This window comes from Paralichthys olivaceus, chromosome 15, assembly GCF_024713975.1.
Source record: "Paralichthys olivaceus isolate ysfri-2021 chromosome 15, ASM2471397v2, whole genome shotgun sequence".
NCBI lineage: Eukaryota > Metazoa > Chordata > Actinopteri > Pleuronectiformes > Paralichthyidae > Paralichthys > Paralichthys olivaceus.
Window position 1 is genome coordinate 20217652 of NC_091107.1, and position 19654 is coordinate 20237305.

The window sequence follows — 19654 nt, forward strand, 5'->3', positions numbered from 1 at the left end:
TGAAACTTATTAGGGATATGATGAAGCCATATTAATAATGAGTCATAAACACAAACCTAACTGTTACATGAGGAGATAAGTTGCTTGGCTTGTTGAGTGATCCCCAGTGGTTTCTACAATTCTACGTAAGGACTTTGTTATGGCTCTAGTCTGGTTGGTTTAAGGCAGAGATAAGAAGGACATGACCCAGCTTGTCGGTATTTACTCACAATGGACATCTTTATGTTAGCAGCAGAAACAGTAGCCTGAGGGATAAGGAGGGTAAAATTCACATCATTCAGCTTTACGAATCAGCGTAGAACATCAGCATAGTACTCATATTATGATTTAAGAAACAAAAACATCAGCAAACATGTTTAATACACAATGACAAGGTATCTGATGAGATGATGACATGATTACTGGCAGCTAAACTTCCACATGACTTATTCTATGAATACTCTTACAATTTTAAGATCTATTATTTCAGGTCAAGTGTCATGTCATCTTCACAGGATCACTGGGATCTGTTCTGTCGTTTGAGCAAATCAAAACCAATCCATAAATGGTATACTTCCTACTCCCTGTGTCAGAGACTCAAAGAAGAAGTTGCCCAACACGCCCAGTCCTCAACAGTTCCTCAGCCTATATAACAGCTGGTTTCCAGTGCAGACACACAACAAAGAAGGATGAGGGCTTACACTGTATGCGTTTTACTGAGCCTGGCAGTGGCAGCTTACTGTGTGCCAGTAGCAGAAGTTACTGTGCAGGATGAAATCTTGGCAGAGGTAAGTGTGCATTCATTCTCAATATTTTGCAGTTCATATACATTCGATTGGTGCATTTTGGGAGGTGCCATAGCTCCACAAATTCAAAAAGACCTTCAGTAGACAACTCATTTCTCATCATCTTTAACAGAGCTATCTGAAGACATTCTTCAACCTAACAGAGGAAAGAGGTCCAGCATCCAGGCGGGGGATCAGCCAGGTGACCAAGAAGCTGGCTGAGATGCAGAGATTCTTTGGTCTCCAGATCACCGGGACGCTAGACGCTGACACGGTCTCCATGATGAAGAAGCCCCGCTGTGGCGTTCCAGACAGCAACATCGCCCGTTTCTCCACGTTTGGAAGCAACCTCAAATGGGAGAAAAACAGCCTTACCTACAGGTGAATGGGCTGAAGAGAGGATTTGAAAGGAAGAGTAATAGTAGTAGATCCATTTAATAATATTGCTGTTGTTCTACAGGATTGAGAACTACACACCTGACATGTCCAGGTCAGAGGTGGACCACTCCATGGACAAAGCCCTGCAGGTTTGGGCCAAAGTCACTCCCTTGAGATTTACGAGAATCTACAGTGGCACCGCAGACATCATGATCTCTTTCGGCCGCCAATGTAAGTGAAAAAGAACTTTACTCATGTAAAAGTATAACACCAAGACATCCTCAGTGTTACTTAGGAAAAAGTATCAAGTACTCAGCATAAAGATAGTTCCTTTCAGATTATTTTATTAATGTTGGACATGTGTTATTATTACTAAATCAATGTATATAAGCACTGGATAAATGTCATAGTGTTTACTTAACTTTTGATCACATACTCCTAAGTATTGTAGGGACACGATAAAATAGCCCTTCATTATACTTGATTAACTCAAATTAAGTAAAACGCCTATATGTCCCTCTGAAATGTGGTGGATTGGAAGTGTAAAGTATGCAGAGAAACTAGACAGTATGAATCAATTACTGGCATAAGTTTTGTTTTGTACTATTACAGCATAGTTCTATAGTGCACATCACTCAACACAACAAAGAGACAACAGTCATTCCACAGTGGCATGTCAGTGCCCCAAGCTATTTTTCCTCACTGTTGTTATGGGTCTGTAAGTTGTTGAAAAAGTTTCTTTCCTCAGCTCATGTTTGTGTTGAAGGAATATTAAGACATATTTTTGTGTTGTGAGGTGCACAGACTCAGAGATGATCCAACAGGGAGCAATGGGGTGTGTTCTAGTCATCCTCTCTGATGCTTTTTACAGAAATGCAACAATTGGAAGATTTTGATTTGCATTCAAAATCTGACCTGAATGTGCTCCTACTCCACAGCTCATGGAGATTATTACCCCTTTGACGGCCGTGATGGCACTCTCGCTCACGCCTTCGCCCCGTCTCCTGGCATCGGAGGGGATGCTCATTTTGATGATGATGAGACCTTCACCTTCCGTTCCAACGCAGGTGAGTTTATTTACGATGTGCATAGCGAAATATTTAACAGAATCTGTCAGCGTGTATTTTGACATGTTGTAACTTGCCGGAAAATCTATGTTCTCTGCTGTAGGCTACGTCCTCTTCTTGGTAGCCGCCCATGAGTTTGGCCACTCCCTGGGCTTATCTCACTCTGATGACCCTGGTGCACTCATGTACCCTATGTACACATACAGAAACCCTGACACCTTCGTTCTGCCCCGTGATGATGTCAACGGCATCCAGTCTCTCTATGGTTAGTACTGATTGACTGGACAGTTTCCTGTTTTCACAACCAGCACTTTGCTAAGATGTCTGCAGATCTCTTGCACAATCTGTTGTGGTGCATTAACTGTTTTATGCAATGTGATGGAGGGCTTTCTAAATAATTGGCGCCTCAATTTTCTAAAATTCCAGGTCCAAATCCTGAAAAGGATCCTTCTGGAGATAAACCTACTGCCCCAACCACCCCTGATGCCTGTGATTCTACAATGATATTAGATGCTGTCACCACCCTGCGAGGAGAGATGTTCTTCTTCAAAGACCGGTTTGAAACATTTTGTCCAACAGAGTGCTATCCAAATCTCTGTATCGATTGTTTCTCAACAGAACACTTGTCTTTACAGCTTCTTCTGGCGTAGCTACCCTCAGAGCAGGACACCTCAGCAAAGCCTCATCAGAAACTTCTGGTCCAGTGCCCCTGTTAAAATCGACGCTGCTTATGAAAGCCGGCAATCAGACAGAATCTTTGTCTTTAAAGGTACGTGTGCTCTTTGACAGACGACATGAATCTGATTCTATTTCAAAGATGTCGAAGTTATGAGTTTATAACTTTTTCGCTCCTACAGGTCGCAAAGTGTGGGCATTCAGAGGCTATGATCTAGAGCGTGGCTATCCCAAAAGACTTACCAGTATTGGTCTGCCAAGACACGTGAAGAAAATCGATGCTGCCCTCTATGACGTACAATCCAGCAAAACTCTGTTCTTTTCAGGCAACTATTACTACAGGTGTGTTCAGAGCACAAATTATTTTCTGATTTCAGAATAATGAATTCTTTACCCTTTACCCTCATTGAATGTATCTAATTACTGTCTGTTTCCTCAGTTATGATGATGCCAGGAAGACCATGGACCCTGGATTCCCCAAACGTGTTGATCAGACCTTCTCCGGACTGAACAAGGTGACTGCAGCTTTCCAGTACAGAGGTGAGTAGTGAAATGACAAGCTGTTCACAGTTTGCCAGACAAATGAATCAGCAATCCTCAAAATGTTTCAGCTTTTTCAAGAAAGGTTGGACATTTTTTGCTTCATACAATGACTTGATATTGATGAGAAGATCAATACCACTCACACATCTGTGCATTGAGGAACAAGTTACTTTATCTACCTTGAGCCGTCTACTAGTACCTCTAAAGCCCCCTCTGGATCATGTTGTATATCTTTTTTAATTTTTTAATCAAAAGTGTATAAAATTACGATTTTATATAGTGCCATAGCGTACTAGGGTTACCATTGATTGCCTTGTAATCTCATTGCAATGACTGAAGGAAACCCCCAATATCGATCAATAGCCTGACCCATAGCCTCCATCTGAGTTCGGCATCAATCTTCTCTAACTACTGAAGCCATGCATCGTTTTACTAAACTATTCCCATCACAGACACTAACAATGAGCCTCTGTTCTGCAGGTTTCACGTACATCTACAGCGGACCCTACATGTTTGAGTACGACCTGAAGACCGGGAGGTTGTATCGTGTGTTAAGGAACAGCTACTTCTTGCGCTGCACTAACTTCTAGCACAGTTTATCATCTGAGTTGTTATAGTAACTCATGTGAATGAGACTCAATGTACAACTAACAGTGTTACAGTGTTATAAACATTATATTTTGAATATTTATCTTCTATTTTACTCTCAATATTATAATTAATATATTTAAGTCTATAAAATCCCCTTATTTTTGAAAAGTTTAAATATAAAGTTACACTTTATTTTTATACTTCTCTACATTTTTATTTTCTTTATGTGTTAAGTCCACACATCACAAAGCAATTTATTGGAATTAACTCATTAACCTATGATAATATGGTTCATGTAGTTTCAGTCTACTTTTTCTATGTTTCTAACTGCTTTAGAACTTATAAACGTGAGTTCTAAGTTGAGGTTTTTGAGTGGTAATGCTGAGTAAATACATCATTAATAGTTCAACTCTTTATATGAAGTCTCTAAAGAAACTAGCATATTGGCAGACTGACTCCCCAACAGACTCCCCACATTGAGTTGAAATGTCCTCTTTTGAGAATATAGGACTGAATTCCCTACATAGTATCAGTTCATGATTGAAATCCTCTTTAACTTCTCAGGATCCTTCAAAACTTGTGAAAATGTTGTATGTATGCATTTAAAAAATTGGAAAAGGTGTCATAAATAAACAGTGTAGCATCATTGATTTACGATAAAAATGCCTGAAGAACAATGTAAATATGTACATTTATCAGGAGATGTAAAAAAATCTGTAGAGACAACATGCCCTTGTATCTGTTATGTAATGTACTCTTCATAAAGCATGTAAGACTAAAAACACAAACTTGTATTCTGCAAATTAAAGTACAAAAAAAGAACAAAGGAGGAAATGGAGTTAATTTCAGGTTATGTATGTTTTAGTTGACTGAATAATTGGTCATTCAGCAGGAGTCCGTGTTGCCACCTATTTCCTTTCGTGCTTACATTTTACTGTTACATTTAACGCAGCGTGTGAAAGTGTGGAGTCCTTTAACATGTAAAACAAAAGCAAACAGTGGACTCAGACTGGCTGAGGAATTGTAATGTAAATGTAAAAATGTAATGCTGTACCTATGCTATGTTTCATTGGGAATCCTGAAGTTTCAGAGTGAACCGTGTGTTTTTTTCTCTCTTAGAGAAACTGGAGACTTGGTCAAACAAGTTGATTCTGGGTTGCAGCCAGTGTAAATGTTAAAGCAAACAGTAATATTACAGGATTTTACACAAAAAGAATGTATAATTATATTTGTTGTGACATTGGAGATAAAATCCAACTCAACAAAAAGAACTCAAATCCTCAAAGAGCGATTCATTTGTGTGCACACAGTACAGGATAAAATATGTATACTACATTTGTCCTGCTCTGAATGTCTGATAATCACATTTAATATGTATAAAAGTTTTGCTCCTCAAATCCTTATGAGGTAATTTTCACAACGTAACAGCAATTTAAATCAATACATTTTGTATGTTGGTATTCACTGAAATTAAGAGAAGGATCTATGTGAGGTGAGGTGTCAGAGCAAAGTGCAACGTTACTTCACAGAGAAAAAGCAGATGTTAACTCTTGTCCTCTCTTGTCTTCCTGTTGATGGTTCGTTCAGTGCATTTTCTGATCAACGCCATGTCCTCACAGGCCCACGGTTCTCCAAAGCCCTCTAACTCCACATCTCAGTTATTATCCCCATTCCTCTAATGGGCCTGTACAGACACTTGCAGGAATGTTTTATTGCCCTATCATGCACCCCTCGCATCCAAAACACTGAAATTGACCATTTCAGGAAATAACAAATCAGTTGCATTCCAGCCCCGTATCAGAGCAGAGCTGAGCAGACGTGATTAATAAAGAGAAGAAAGGAGCCATGGAGGGTGCGCTGGCTTTTAAAACAGTGATGGTAGTGGTGGTTGTAGCCCTCTGCAGAGCGGTGCCCACCCCTTCACCCAGCCAAGAAGAGCTCTCTAAAGCCCAGGTAACATGAGGTCAAATATTGCAATATTTGTTGGTGTTATTTAAGCTGCTGATTTGGGAGAGAGGAGTATTTCGCTTTTTGTTTGTAACTCTGTAAAAACTATTGATTTCAACCTTGTTAAACATTGAAGTCTCACATGTTCTAATTTTAACATTAAATGAATAATGGACTTTCCAATTTCAGAAATATCAAGCCTGTAGGCGGGCTGGTAGGGCTGAGATAAAATGCACAAACAGTATTTAATCTAGTGTTAATGCTTTATTACACTCTGAGTGCCTTGCAGGAATGTTGAACTCCAGCAGTGAAACAGTGAAAAGGAAAGTAACTGGATGTAAAAACAGTAAATGGCTATTGCAGAAAAATACACGGAATAAAGAAAATTTTGGAGCCAACTAAAAAAACTCAATACACACAAATTAAAGATGTTAATTTAGAATTAAGTTATATCCACACAATTAATTAACTTAATTTTTTTCAGCAGCCCAATAACATTATCATAAACAAGGTTTTAATTTCATGAAAACCTGAACTAACTTTTCACTTATCTTTTCACAAAATTATTTTATCATAAGCTTAGCTGAATATGAGAATGGTTTATTTGGGTTTTTTTTGTCTTCGACCAGGACTATCTGTCTCAGTTTTTCTCTGAAGTGGGCGTCAGTGCACCCAACAGTGTCTGGCGCAGCTCTCTCGACTCCTTCGAAGACACTCTGAGAAAAATGCAGGAGTTTTACGGCCTGCAAGTGACAGGGCATTTAGACACCAACACTATGGAAGTGATGAATCGCCCTCGTTGTGGCTTCACAGACGTCAGCCAATACAGCCACTTCGACGGTCGACCAAAGTGGCAAAAGACTCTGGTTACATACAGGTACGACGCAAGATCCCCATGTCAGAACAATAGGTTCTGGCTGCAGTTCACACAAACACAGAGCACAACAAAGCTCTTAAATACTTAAAGCCTTTTCACTCTCACTACATGCAGGATAAAAAACTACACGCCGGACCTGAGTCAAGTTGACGTGGATGCCACCATAGCCAAGGCTCTGAAAATCTACAGTGACGTCATTCCTCTGGATTTCAAGCAGATTGACAGCGGCACCGCTGACATCATGATCATTTTCAAGAGTGGAGGTAACTCAGTACCTTCAGTGCCTTTGAGAAAATGTTTGATCTAGTGGTAACTTTGCTCCTTGTTCTCACCAGACCATGGAGACTTTGCTCCATTTGATGGGCAGAGTGGGGTTTTGGCCCATGCATTCTCCCCTGGAGAGGGTCATGGGGGTGACACCCACTTTGATGAAGATGAAAACTGGACTCTGACCTCAGGAGGTGCAGCAATATTGAGACAATATGATTCCATAGCTAATTAAGTACCCACAGTAACTTTCTTTATGTGTATGTACAGGAGCCAACCTGTTCTTGGTAGCAGCCCATGAGTTTGGCCATGCACTTGGGCTGGCCCATTCTCAGGTCCAGACAGCGCTGATGTATCCCACCTATAAGTATGTGAACACAGAGGGGTACAAGCTGCCAGATGACGACATACAGGGAGCACAAGCTATCTACGGTGAGATGCATGGTGTAATTACATTCAAGCACTTTTGATGAATGTCCTGACAGAATCTGTTTTTTCCTTTAAAGGAATCAGAGCAACATCAGTTCAACCAGCGGCTGAACCTGAACCAAATCCACAGCCTACCATAAAACCTTTGCCAGAACCACAACCTACACCTGAGCTAGATCCTGAACCCACACCAGATTGGTGCACAAGGGACATCGTTTTTGATGCTGCAACCTCCATCCGGAGAAACCTTTACTTCTTTAGAGATGGGTAAGACATTTATTCAATTTTTTTTCTTATGTTGTCATTTAGGTTTGATGTTAAAACTAGGGCTGGTAAGCCTAGAAATGTCAAAAGAGGTGGCTACAAAGTGCAGCCAATGACATTGGCTCTCTCTTCAAAGCTACGCCCCCAAAACACATGAACGTGCTCTGTCTGCCGACTGCTAGAAGCCAACTTTTACATAAATTGCCCACTTACTTCTGACTATTGTTGCTGCTTCAGTCATGTCTGCCTCCTGTGACAGCCCATAATTCCATTCAGTCTGAATGAATTACAGGCTTTTTTTCTTTTTTTTCTTTTTTTTTGCAGACATCTTTATTTATTGATGGCTATCTGGGTGTGAGGATTTGAACAATTCAAAAAAGTGTTTCAACCTACCAACCCTAACATTAACATGTTGCCCCTCATATGACAGTATTTTCATTTTGTTTTTGGTCAGACATTTCTGGAAGAGGAGCAGCTCTTGGGACGGTATCACTATGAAGAGTGTCCAGTCTGTCTGGCCTGGAATCAGTAAAGTTGATGCTGCCTATGAGTATAAGAATACTGTCATTTTCTTTGAAGGTACAAAATGAAACCTTTTTATTTCGTTATCAATAAATGCCGGTCCATTAAATATATAAATGTGTCCAGGAGTATACCACATTAGTAATTGTCTATCTTTTCATGCAATAGGGGACCATTACTGGAGGATCAGTGGAAACACTGTCCTACCTGATTATCCCAAACCTCTCAGGGGCTTTGGCCTCCCTCCATACGTCAAGAAGGTGGACGCTGCTGTCCATGTGCCATTTACAAGCAAAACCCTGATCTTTGTGGGGCGCAAATACTGGAGGTTGGTACTGGGAAAATCCATATACATATAGGCTGAATCCCTACATAGACTGATGTATTGATAAAAACCCTTTCTCATATTATTCATAGCTACAATGAAAGGAAAGGCAGAATGGATTTTGGGTACCCAAGACTCATAAAGATAGAGCTCCCTGGGATTGGCTATCGAGTGGATGCTGCTTTCGCGAACAGTGGTAGGTAACGGGGGTGACAGCGGGACAGCCCCTCTAATGCAGTATGATGTTTCTGTTTGGCTTGATGTCGATGATGTACCCTTCTTTTCAGGTTACCTGTACTTTTCAAGTGGACCCAGACAGATTGAGTACCACTACCAACGAAGAAGAGTGATTCGCACCCTTTCAAACTATGCATGGATGGATTGTGACTAAAAAAACAATATTCCATTCACACAAACACACACACACACACACACACACACACACACTGGGTGAAAGGATTCTTCTAATCAGTTTGGTTAAGATCTTGATTTCTTAGACAATGAATCAATAGATACCTTTTTTAATATTTTGGATGAGGTTCCCTACCTTTTAATAGAATAGTGATTTAGAACAGAATGATAATTTGTGCGTTGATTAGGAATTGAAATATAAATATTAAAAGAATAAAAGAGATCAGCAGGCTGCTGCACGGTGTTGCCAGTTTTTGTTATAACACACACACACACGAAGCGCTAGCGTTCAACAAAGCAATGGCTTTCCCTTAACTCATCGTGAGTTATTGTAGCTTTATTCTTTGTTACATTTTCTGTTTCTTTGTTTGTAAGGCATAACTAAACATTCACTGTAATCAAGTTTTAAATGTGAACAATAAAGTTAAAATACAATGCATATGTATGTGAGTGTGATTTTTCCTCATGATTAAAACTCCGGTCCAACACAACCTCTACTCTTATTTCTACAGTTGAATCTACTTTTGTCTAAGGATAGGACTCCTTGAAACAATCCTCAACAGAGAGTAACATGTTAACACCCACTGCATTTATCAGACATGGATTGTACACACTAAGAAAAACTGGTTCTTCATAAGTGCTCAGGAGCACTTTGAATGCTCTGGGTAACCTTTTCTCACTATAGAACCTTTTTTTTTTGCTGTTTATGGCTCTCTGGGGAACTGAATATAAAAGAAGAGTTCTTCAAAACACACCTTACAGCACTTTTGGCACTTTGAAGAACCTGTTCATGTTAAATTATCTTTTTTGTTGTTGTTGACAGCTCCTTAGACTACTGAATTCAGAAGGATTCTTTAAAGGTACAGTGTGTAGAGGTTTGTGATATCTAGTGTTGAAGTTGCATGTTGCAGCTGTACACCCCTCACCTCACCCTCTCCTTCCAAACAGGAAAACAAAACTGTGGTAGCCTTTAATTGTCATAAAAACTCAAAAGGTGTTTAGTTTGTCCAGTCTGGACTAATGTAAAAAAACATGGTGGCCTCTGTAGAGAGGACCCCCTTGATGTAAATATAAAGTATTTAAATATAAAGGGTCTTTTCTAGGATAAAGAAAACTTCAATTCATACAATGTAGATGAAATAAACTAGTGAAAACATCATGAGGATTATTCTACATTAAATTTCTGACAATAGTTCCTTTTCACCTAAATCTTAAACACTGGACCTTTAATGCTTGTTTTTTTACCTGTTGTTGTAGCTGCTATATATAACACACTAAATATTTGGGTGACTGGAATCATGACATAAAATATTGATATATTTTCTCCTGTACGAATTTCTCACATGACATAAGTTTGCTTTTTACTGTCTCCTCTTCCTGACAATAGTCACATGATCCAGTTGGGAGTTTCCCCATAATGTGTAGTGTGCCACTCAAATTACTGTGCTTGATCCTTAATCTGCTTTTTGTTACTTGCTCCTTCCTTTTATTCCCCCTGCTTCTTCACTGATTTGCACTGCTCAGTACTGAATGCAGATGTCTTCCTTTTGTCTGCGTATCCCAGTTCTGCTCTCTCTCTCATCCCCTCCAGCTGCGTGCTCTTGCCAGCACCTCCACTGGCACAGCTGAAGCCACTCCGAGACAGGGAGAGGCAGAAAACATTGAGCCAAGCTTGAGATGTTGCCAGTGGACCAATGGGTAATTTGTGTGTAATGTGTGTCTTGCTCAAACAAGCTGCGAGTGAACGGAGCAGTAGTTGGTGTATTTGTGCATATTTTAACTCTGACTCTAACTGATGAACTATTGTTTGTGCTCTTCTTGTCGTCCTGGTTCATCTTCAGTTTGTTGGAGATTGTTTTCAGTGGTTTGTTCTTTGTTGGCTTATCCCCTCTTCAGATCTGTGAAGAGCGTTTTGTGCAGATTTTACATTTGTCAATAAAATACTTGATTTTCCTTTAATGCATCCTGCTAGTCTCTTGTTTTTCCTCCAGTTGATTTTTGTATTGTTTGTTCCTCATCCCATAGACCTCTTAGGGACGTAACACTGCTGAAGCCTCCTCCACCCTGCGGGCTCTTCCTAAGCCACACCATCTGACCAAAAGTCATCATCATCGTCTTCGTCCAATAGATCCTGAGGGCCACTTCTTGGAATGTGTTTATATTTAAAGCCTGTGCATGTGCAAATGTCTGCTCCTTTGAAAGTTTTACTTCGAGATATATAGTGGAAGAAATCTCAGACTTTTTTTTTACTTGGCAATCAAAGCTTTTCTGATTCTGATTCTAAAACTACAACGACCATGATGCCCGGCCAGCCGTGACGTCAGAGGGAACACACCTCTCGCTGTGATTGGCTGCTGCGGGTAGTCCTGTAGGCTGAAGGTGAAGTGAGTCCGAGCGTGGGAGTCACAGTCCTGTCCCTCGGTCCAACATGTCCTCCGGTGGACTTTTAACCATGCGCGCTCACGCCTGCAGACGCCTGGTAAGTGTGGGTGTGTGAAATCACTCGATGCCCTGTAGCATGCTAGCTGTAGCATCTGTTTGACTGCGAGCAAACCTGCGAGTAACCCCGGCTGAGTCACAGCTGCTCGCTTACGCTCTTTGTGTTTGTCCTTGACCATAAGAACGAAACAGCCTGGAAACAGCCTGTAACTGCAGCAGGTGTCTCCCAGTGAAGAAGCTGAACCATGTCACTGGTGTAACTCAAGAACTAGCAGTTAGAATACCAGCTATGTAGCTTAGTAGCTAACTGAAAATACAAAAGCTAGTAGACCTAGCTTAAGCAAAAGCTATATTAGCCACTGTTAACATCATAAGCTGATGTCCACTGCTTCTGCTCACTCTTAATTTTACCATTGCTGGCACATTTTATGTTATATGTTATTTATGTTTAACAATTAGCATTGCTAATACCATATATCCTATGCTAACAGCTGTCTGGCCTGGGACCCAGCACTGATATGGAAGAGCTCCAGGTTAGACCTGACTCTTCTTTTATGAATGTTACATGAACTCTTTGTCTTTGTATTGCAGGCTCACAAGTACCTGTCAAGAACCTACACGTCTCGGCCCTCACTCAATGTAAGTCAATGTCACTCACTCTTTAAAGGTTGGATTTAGGAAATGCATCTATTGGCAGCAATTAAATATAAAATAATCCTAGTGATTGTTTTTCATTTGTATGTTTCCTCTAAACTGTACAAATTTCTTTATCCTAGAATGGACCCTTTATATTTAAATACTTTATATTAACATCAGGAGCAGTAATCTAGGCCGCCGTGTTTTTTAAATTAGTGCAAACTGGACAAACTAAACATCTTTTGAGTTTTTATGACAACTGAAGCTGCCACATGTTTTCTTTCATGTTTGGAAGGTGATGTGAGGTGAGGGGTGTTCAGCGGCAACATGCTCCACCACTCGTTGTCACAAACTATTACACACTAAACCTTGAATGCAAACTTCTCGTGGCTGGTTTCAGGAAGTCGTCATCGTCAGCGCAGTCCGCACTCCAATGGGCTCCTTCAGAGGCAGCCTGGCAGCAGTACCAGCCACCAAACTGGGCTCCATCGCCATCAAAGGAGCCATAGACAAAGCAGGTATGTACAAAGGGGTCGTTTCTAGTATATGTATTCATCCAGTCATTGTATAAGTCGTGATTACATGTATAACTCAACTTCCTCATGGACTGAAATCTCTCTGACATTGGGCATGATCATTTTCTGAAGGGGCATTGGTTAATCATCATCAGCAAATATGTCAAATTATGACTAAGCTAATACAACTGATGTAAAATATTAGAAGTAGATTATGAATGGGTGGATGGCTGTGTATATTTGGTGAGTTGACTAATTGCTTCTTGTGTTTAGGAATCTCTCCTGAGGAGGTGAAGGAGGTCTATATGGGCAATGTGCTTCAGGCAGGAGAAGGACAGGCCCCCACTAGACAAGCCTTGCTTGGCGCAGGTGTGGACACAATTTTTAATTTTTTTTGGACCACAACATATAAATGTACATAAATCAGCTGCACATGTGTTGTCTTCGTTGGCACAAAACCAGCACTGTCACCTCTCTCCAGTGTAAGACTGACTGTACGCAGCCAATTGATGGTGTCACACAACGTACATGCATGTCCAGGGCATCAAATTTTGTTAAATATACATCTCTATATTGTGATAGAATGATGCACACAAACACACAACTAAAAGTTGACAATTTTTATATTTATTTATTCAAATTCAAAAACGTCTCCGATTTCATCTCCAGGCTTGACCCTCGGCACTCCAGCGACAACCATCAACAAAGTCTGCGCCTCTGGGATGAAGTCCATCATGATGGCAGCCCAGAGTCTAATGTGTGGACACCAGGTTGTACTGGCACTAAAAAAACTGCAGCTTTGATTGATCAATGCAATGTGCATAGTCTATAGTGTTGGAAAAAAAGAAAGAAGAGCCATCATAGATTGTTCTCACATATTGCATCTCTTGTATATGTTTATGTGTGTTAAAAACACAAATCTGATCCCAGGTAGAATAGAATAGAATGCCTTTAATGTCATCACACAATGAAGCATGGCGAAATTACAGCAGCTACCACTGAAAGGTACATTTAGTAAATAAAGAAATAAAATATGACAATAAAAATAAACATGTTTACAGGATGTTAAAAATGATACAAAATAGTGCAAAATGAGGTGCATGAGGAGGTTGTTATGGTTGGATTGTATAAAAGCTATTTTATTGAGGTCAGTGTTCTGACAGTCCATGGATAGAAGCTGTTCCTCAGTCTATTTGTTCTGCATTTTAATGACCAGAGCCGCTTCCTAGATGGCATCAGGTTAAACAGTCGTAAAGTAAGATAATTGAAGACTTTATTGCGACCAAAAACAAACTTTGTTTACCCCAAACTCTTATAAAATAGGTCATCACAGAGTTTGCCTTGCTGAGGTAAACAGACGACAGGAATTAAAGTGGTGTTGTAAGACATACAGCTCTATTGACAGGCTGTCGTGACCGCTAACAACAGCAACAGCAGAAAGTTTACTGTTTCACAATACGAGATGGGTGTTAAACTTCTGGTTTCCAGACTGTGCGCGACTCTACAGTTAGAAGTCTGTCACTGCAATTAATTCCTGTTGACTCATACTACTATGATGCAAAGAGTCTATTAGTGCTTCATCACGTTCTTTAGCACAACTCTAAAAAACTTAGAAGGGGGAGGCTGTGGCTCAAGAGGTACAGCAGCTTGTCCCCTGACCAGGAGGTGGTTCGATCCCTTTCTCCCCCATTAAACATACCAGAGCGCTCACTCTGACATTTGCATTCACACATGTACGTCCTCTGGAGAAATACGGAGGAAGTGCAGAGTTCAGTGCATATTTGAAAGCAGCTATAGAGTGTTGGACATAAATACACTGCATGACTGTGTGTCACTGGGTGAATGGTAAACCTGTAATGTGCATTTATTTATAACCTTTTCATTTTTCAGGATGTGATGGTGGCAGGAGGAATGGAGAGCATGTCCAACGTACCTTATGTAATGACCAGAGACACTCCAGCGTACGGAGGACTGAGGGTGGAAGACCTCATTGTTAAGGATGGACTCACTGATGTCTACAACAAATTCCACATGGTACCTGTCAGGTTAATTGTCTCCTTACTGAAAATCTTCAGCGTTTATGTAGTTTTACAGCATCATCATTCTGGAGACAATTTCTTCTATACTTTGTAGTCGTACATTTGAAAATAATATATGATTACATCTTGCTTCAGTCATTGGATTCAAAGTCTTTCTGGTGATGTTTGGGTGGGAAGTGACTGAGCCTTTTCAGAAAGTGAACATAGGGTTTACCTTCTTTATAACATGACTTTCCCCATGCCCCAGTTATTTCTTATGGTGAAATAGGTGAATTTATAATTTAGTTTGATTTGTATATATTAATTTTCTATTGCTTCTAAAGGGAAACTGTGCAGAGAACACAGCCAAAAACTCCAACATCACCAGGGAGGAACAGGACGCCTACGCCATCAGCTCCTACAGCCGCAGCAAAGTGGCGTACGACTCTGGAGTGCTGGCAAAGGAGATTGTACCAGTCAGCATTCCCCAGAGAGGTACAGGCAAAAAAAAAAGTTTCTGTTGGGCAGCATAGGGACATAAGTCATTCACCCAGCAAAGCATGTCTGATGATGGGATTTTGTAGGCAAACCTGATGTGGTTGTGGGCGAGGACGAAGAGTGGAGGAGGGTCGACTTCAGCAAAGTCCCCAAACTGAAGGCAGTGTTCCAGAGAGAGAATGGTAATTATTTAGTTATAATTGATTTTTATTTCATTGATTGATTCACTTGTGAAGTGTCAGCATACACATACACTCCAGTTGTTTCCAGTTTTACAGAGTTACTAGTTACTATATATATAAAAATACATACATAAAGAATTATTTGGCAAATGTAATTTGCTGAGTCTTTCAGAAATTTCTCCTGACTGGTTTACATTTTTCTTATAGGCACGGTGACGGCAGCCAATGCCAGCACGCTGAACGATGGAGCTGCTGCTCTTGTTTTAATGACAGCAGACGCTGCAAAGAGACTCAATGTCACTCCACTGGCAAGGGTGGTCTGTAAGTTTTACACACAGAGACACACACATAGAGTTTAACTGAAACTCAGGCTGGAACATATTGTAGATTTCACAAACTACTTGTCTTGGCATCTTGAACATGATATCTCTAGACTACTAGGGGGACTCTTCAAATGTTCCACAAACATTCACTTGGACTCAGGAACTGATTATATATTGTTGGTAAGAAGTTGAAGTCACTGTGAAATCATAACACACGTTATTGTCTATAACTCTGTGCAAAGCAAATTTATATTCTAATCATGCCAATCTTCAGTCTTCACTACATATTTACATACATGTATGTAAACTGCAGTTTTACTGGTTAGTGGAGGCATAAAACCACAAGAAGGTACAAGTAAGTAAAAGTTAGTTAGTAAGTTAAAAGTTTTGTAGTTTGAAAATTCAATGAAAATACACTTGGATGATTGTCTGTATTATTATTCTCAGGTTATCACAGTTTTAGATCATTGTGAAGTAACAGAATATGTTGATGTTTTTTCCACATAGCTTTTGCTGATGCCGCGGTTGCACCCATTGATTTCCCCATTGCTCCTGCCTATGCTGTACCTAAGGTGAGTCCAAGGATTTGGTCTGGTGCATTGTGAGATGACCTCTGGTTTCTGTCCATGGTACTTTTAAATTTGGAAATCTGGAGCTTGTGGCAGAACTGTGATGTTGCAAGTGCACTTCCCTGTCATACAGTGTTGTATATTTTTGTATGGTGTAAGTCCAAAGCCGTGAGTTATTTGACTAAAATGATAAAAACGTAAAGAGTCCATTTGCCCTGTCCTTATATCTGTCCTTGGAGGCAGATACATTAAAACATCTTAACAGTTCCATGTGGGAATTTGTGTCAGGTGCTGGATGCTGCAGGGTTGAAGAAGGACGATATCGCCATGTGGGAGATCAATGAGGCTTTCAGTGTGGTCGTCCTGGCCAACATCAAGATGTTGGACATTGACCCAGAAAAAGTCAACGTCAATGGTGGAGCTGTGTCCCTGGGACATCCAATTGGGTAAGGAGCTGAGACTGATATAGTCTGGCTTTTTTTCGTTTTTGTAAATCAAGGATGTGACCTGGAATTAAGAGAAAAGCACAATTGTACATGCTTTTAAACATTAGCTTTTCCACCAGTTACTGAGTCAACATGAGGAACAACGTGTGTCCTGTTTTTTTCTCTTCCTGTTTCATCCTTCTTCCTTTGCTCTGTGATCTAGACATCCATTTTTGTCTGGTTACTTTTGAATCTGTTCCACAGGTTGACACAAATGAATCAACTGTAATCGATGAGGCAGTTCAGATAATCAAACTACCTGAGTATATATTCAGAATTTAAAGCCTATATTAAAAGTTGGCCGATAACATGGACTTCAAATCATTTACAAGACACTGACTATGTTTACATGGACAGGAATTGTTACTTTATTAACCAGACTATTTTTAGTCTTACTAATTGCCATGTAAACAGTATTTTATTACTTCCTTAACCTGAAGATCATACTCTGAAAAAACAATCATTAAATTAAGACAAGTATTCTGACATCACTCACATTATGTTGATATGTTTATGTCTCAATTGCATTATTACATCCTATTTGATTTTTCACAGCATTCTATGATATCGACATACAGCAGTTACCAAATGCTTGTTGGCACATGTCCTGGGTGCAAACCAAAGGACAAAAAAGAAAAGGAGTTGCTGTTTCTGCAAAATTTGGAAAACACCCAAAATTGGAAACAGTAGCTTCCTACATTAAACTATTTCATGTGAGGGTTTTAAAACTGGGGGAATAACGCCTGATTTAATGTCACAGCAGCAAAATGGAACTCAATAAGTTTTTTATTTTTGCAGGTGCATGTCATCTTTTTATGGATGTTTACTTATCACTCAGCAGTACAAGCAGTATTTATCTGTGACCCTAATCATACCATTCATATCTGTTACAATCACAATGTTTCAAAATTACTGTTTGTCTTTTCTAAATTCTTTATTTTGCACTTTAATTAATTCATTAATTCATTAATAACTGTATTTGTACAGCTCTTATCTAAACAAAGTTACAAAGTGCTTCACAGGAAAAATAATACAATCCATGGCTAGAAGAAGAATACATTATAATAAAAAGGCCCTTTAGAAAATACAACAACAACAGCCCTTTAGAAGAGACCCTTTTTAAAGAACAGTCTGTGAGCATAAATCTGCTGTAAACTCTTGGGGGTCCAGCAAGCTAACCTGTTCCAGTGTGTACCCTCTGGCTCCTGGCTCAGATTGCCCCCTATAAAAAGCAACAGATTCATACACATTCATTCCTACTGCCATTTCACTTCTGAACTCAGGGAGATGGCATTCTAGCACATTGAATAGTAGTTATTAGTCTAGTTTCCTTTGTATTTATTCATTAATATTGTATTTATTCAGCAATTTTAGGGTCAACCTGGGAACATTATTGTTCTCCCAAATCTGACATTCTGTGCCTACCCCCCCCCCCCTTCTCTGTTATGTCATGTTTGTTATTTTCCATTTCTTGCTGCAAAACCAATTGATCTCCAGTAACAAGGTCGAAGTTAAACACAACATCAGGTCATCAGCTGGGGTGTAAAAGCAAAGCAAAACATGTTGTGGATTATTACCAATGCTTTATTTGTCTTTCCGTTTGTCAGGATGTCTGGGGCGAGAATTGTGGGCCACATGGCGCACAATCTGAAATCAGGTCAGTACGGGCTGGCAGGCATCTGCAACGGAGGCGGTGGAGCTTCATCTATTCTCATCCAGAAGTTGTAGGAAACTCGAAACTTTTCTCTTCCTGATACACTCGATGAAGTACATGTGGATAACCTTTTGATTCCAAAAGTTAAGACACCTGTAAACTCCCTTTTATCTGTAAAGAAAGCATCTGTTACAACTGTGGCCTTAGTCAAACATGACATCATGACTCCAGCATTAAACACTCCCTTGTTTGTCAAAACGACCCGTGAAAAAAATGGATTAATATTTAACTCTGTCTTGAAATGGATGAATAAATACTGTAGTTTTTGTGAAACCACTGAAATGGAAAAGTTGCATATGACCTGAGCTTGAACTCTTTTCTATGTCTGATCAATGCTCGTGTGCTGTGTTCAACAATAACTCATATAGAAACACAATTGTGCTTGCATATGAGGAACTGCCTGGCGTACGTGCAGACGGACGATTTAAATTTCCACCAATAAACTTGGAACAGGATCCCTCGAAAGATCGTCTGGACCCAAGAAGTCTTTGGCGATTGATCACCCGGGAGAGAGAATTTCCTGCCTCTACCTCCAACAGTGAAGAGACGAGAGGGACGAGATAACTGGGGTTCCGGACCTTCTTCACTGGGATCCAAAGACCTCTCTCTCACCACTTTTGTGTTATGGATCCTTATTGACTCACTATGACGTTGATAGACAGGTTTGACAATTAACTATTCAAATTTGACAGCCAGCTTCATTGTTGTGGTTTAATTTTGTAATGCTTAATCTAGAATTTTAAATACAGTAAAGTAACTGTAATGTTCAATTTGGCCACAAGATGTGGCCATTTTCCTTGAGATAAGTGTAATACCTGCAATAATACATTTATATTATTGCAGGTATTAAATTACACACCTACAGTCTATTATACTAATTAGAATCCATATATATTATACATACATACATATATAATGTTAATTTCTGTCCCATACAGAACATTTTTCTTGACCTTAAACTAACCTTACACCAAAGCAAAAACAGTGCTTGACACTGCCACATTGCTACTCTATGAGGAACATCAACTTGAATAAGGGCCTGTTGCACTGATTACAGTGGTCAGCTGGAACAAGCCAGAGACTGGGAAATGTTGACGGATGTATGCTAGCGTAACCTGATACTGTGGTCCAACAGCCTGCGTGTCACTGTCTGCTTTGTAGAATTGACAGTTCCCTGGACGGATGCTGTGGTATGCAGACAGGCCATCTGAGGTG

At 40.0% G+C, this 19654-nt stretch overlaps 2 protein-coding genes across 2 annotated transcripts; both read left to right on the forward strand.

The window, feature by feature from the left end:
- The first annotated feature begins 610 nt into the window (after positions 1–610).
- On the forward strand, positions 611–9499 carry LOC109628329 (uncharacterized). The gene is made up of 20 exons (XM_069510267.1): positions 611–767; positions 898–1145; positions 1225–1373; positions 2081–2209; positions 2313–2474; positions 2636–2765; positions 2845–2978; positions 3067–3226; positions 3324–3424; positions 3908–4003; positions 5832–5971; positions 6595–6842; positions 6957–7105; positions 7178–7303; positions 7380–7541; positions 7616–7805; positions 8257–8381; positions 8493–8652; positions 8742–8845; positions 8937–9499. Exons 1-20 carry the CDS (start codon positions 669–671, stop codon positions 9038–9040), a joined length of 2916 nt encoding a protein of 971 aa, XP_069366368.1. The 5' UTR covers positions 611–668; the 3' UTR covers positions 9041–9499.
- Positions 9500–11388: 1889 nt separating this feature from the next.
- Positions 11389–18728, forward strand: acat1 (acetyl-CoA acetyltransferase 1). The gene is made up of 12 exons (XM_020085287.2): positions 11389–11539; positions 12091–12138; positions 12536–12653; positions 12924–13019; positions 13320–13420; positions 14541–14684; positions 15013–15163; positions 15253–15348; positions 15556–15669; positions 16179–16243; positions 16529–16686; positions 18333–18728. Exons 1-12 carry the CDS (start codon positions 11489–11491, stop codon positions 18451–18453), a joined length of 1263 nt encoding a protein of 420 aa, XP_019940846.2. The 5' UTR covers positions 11389–11488; the 3' UTR covers positions 18454–18728.
- The last annotated feature ends 926 nt before the right edge of the window (positions 18729–19654 follow it).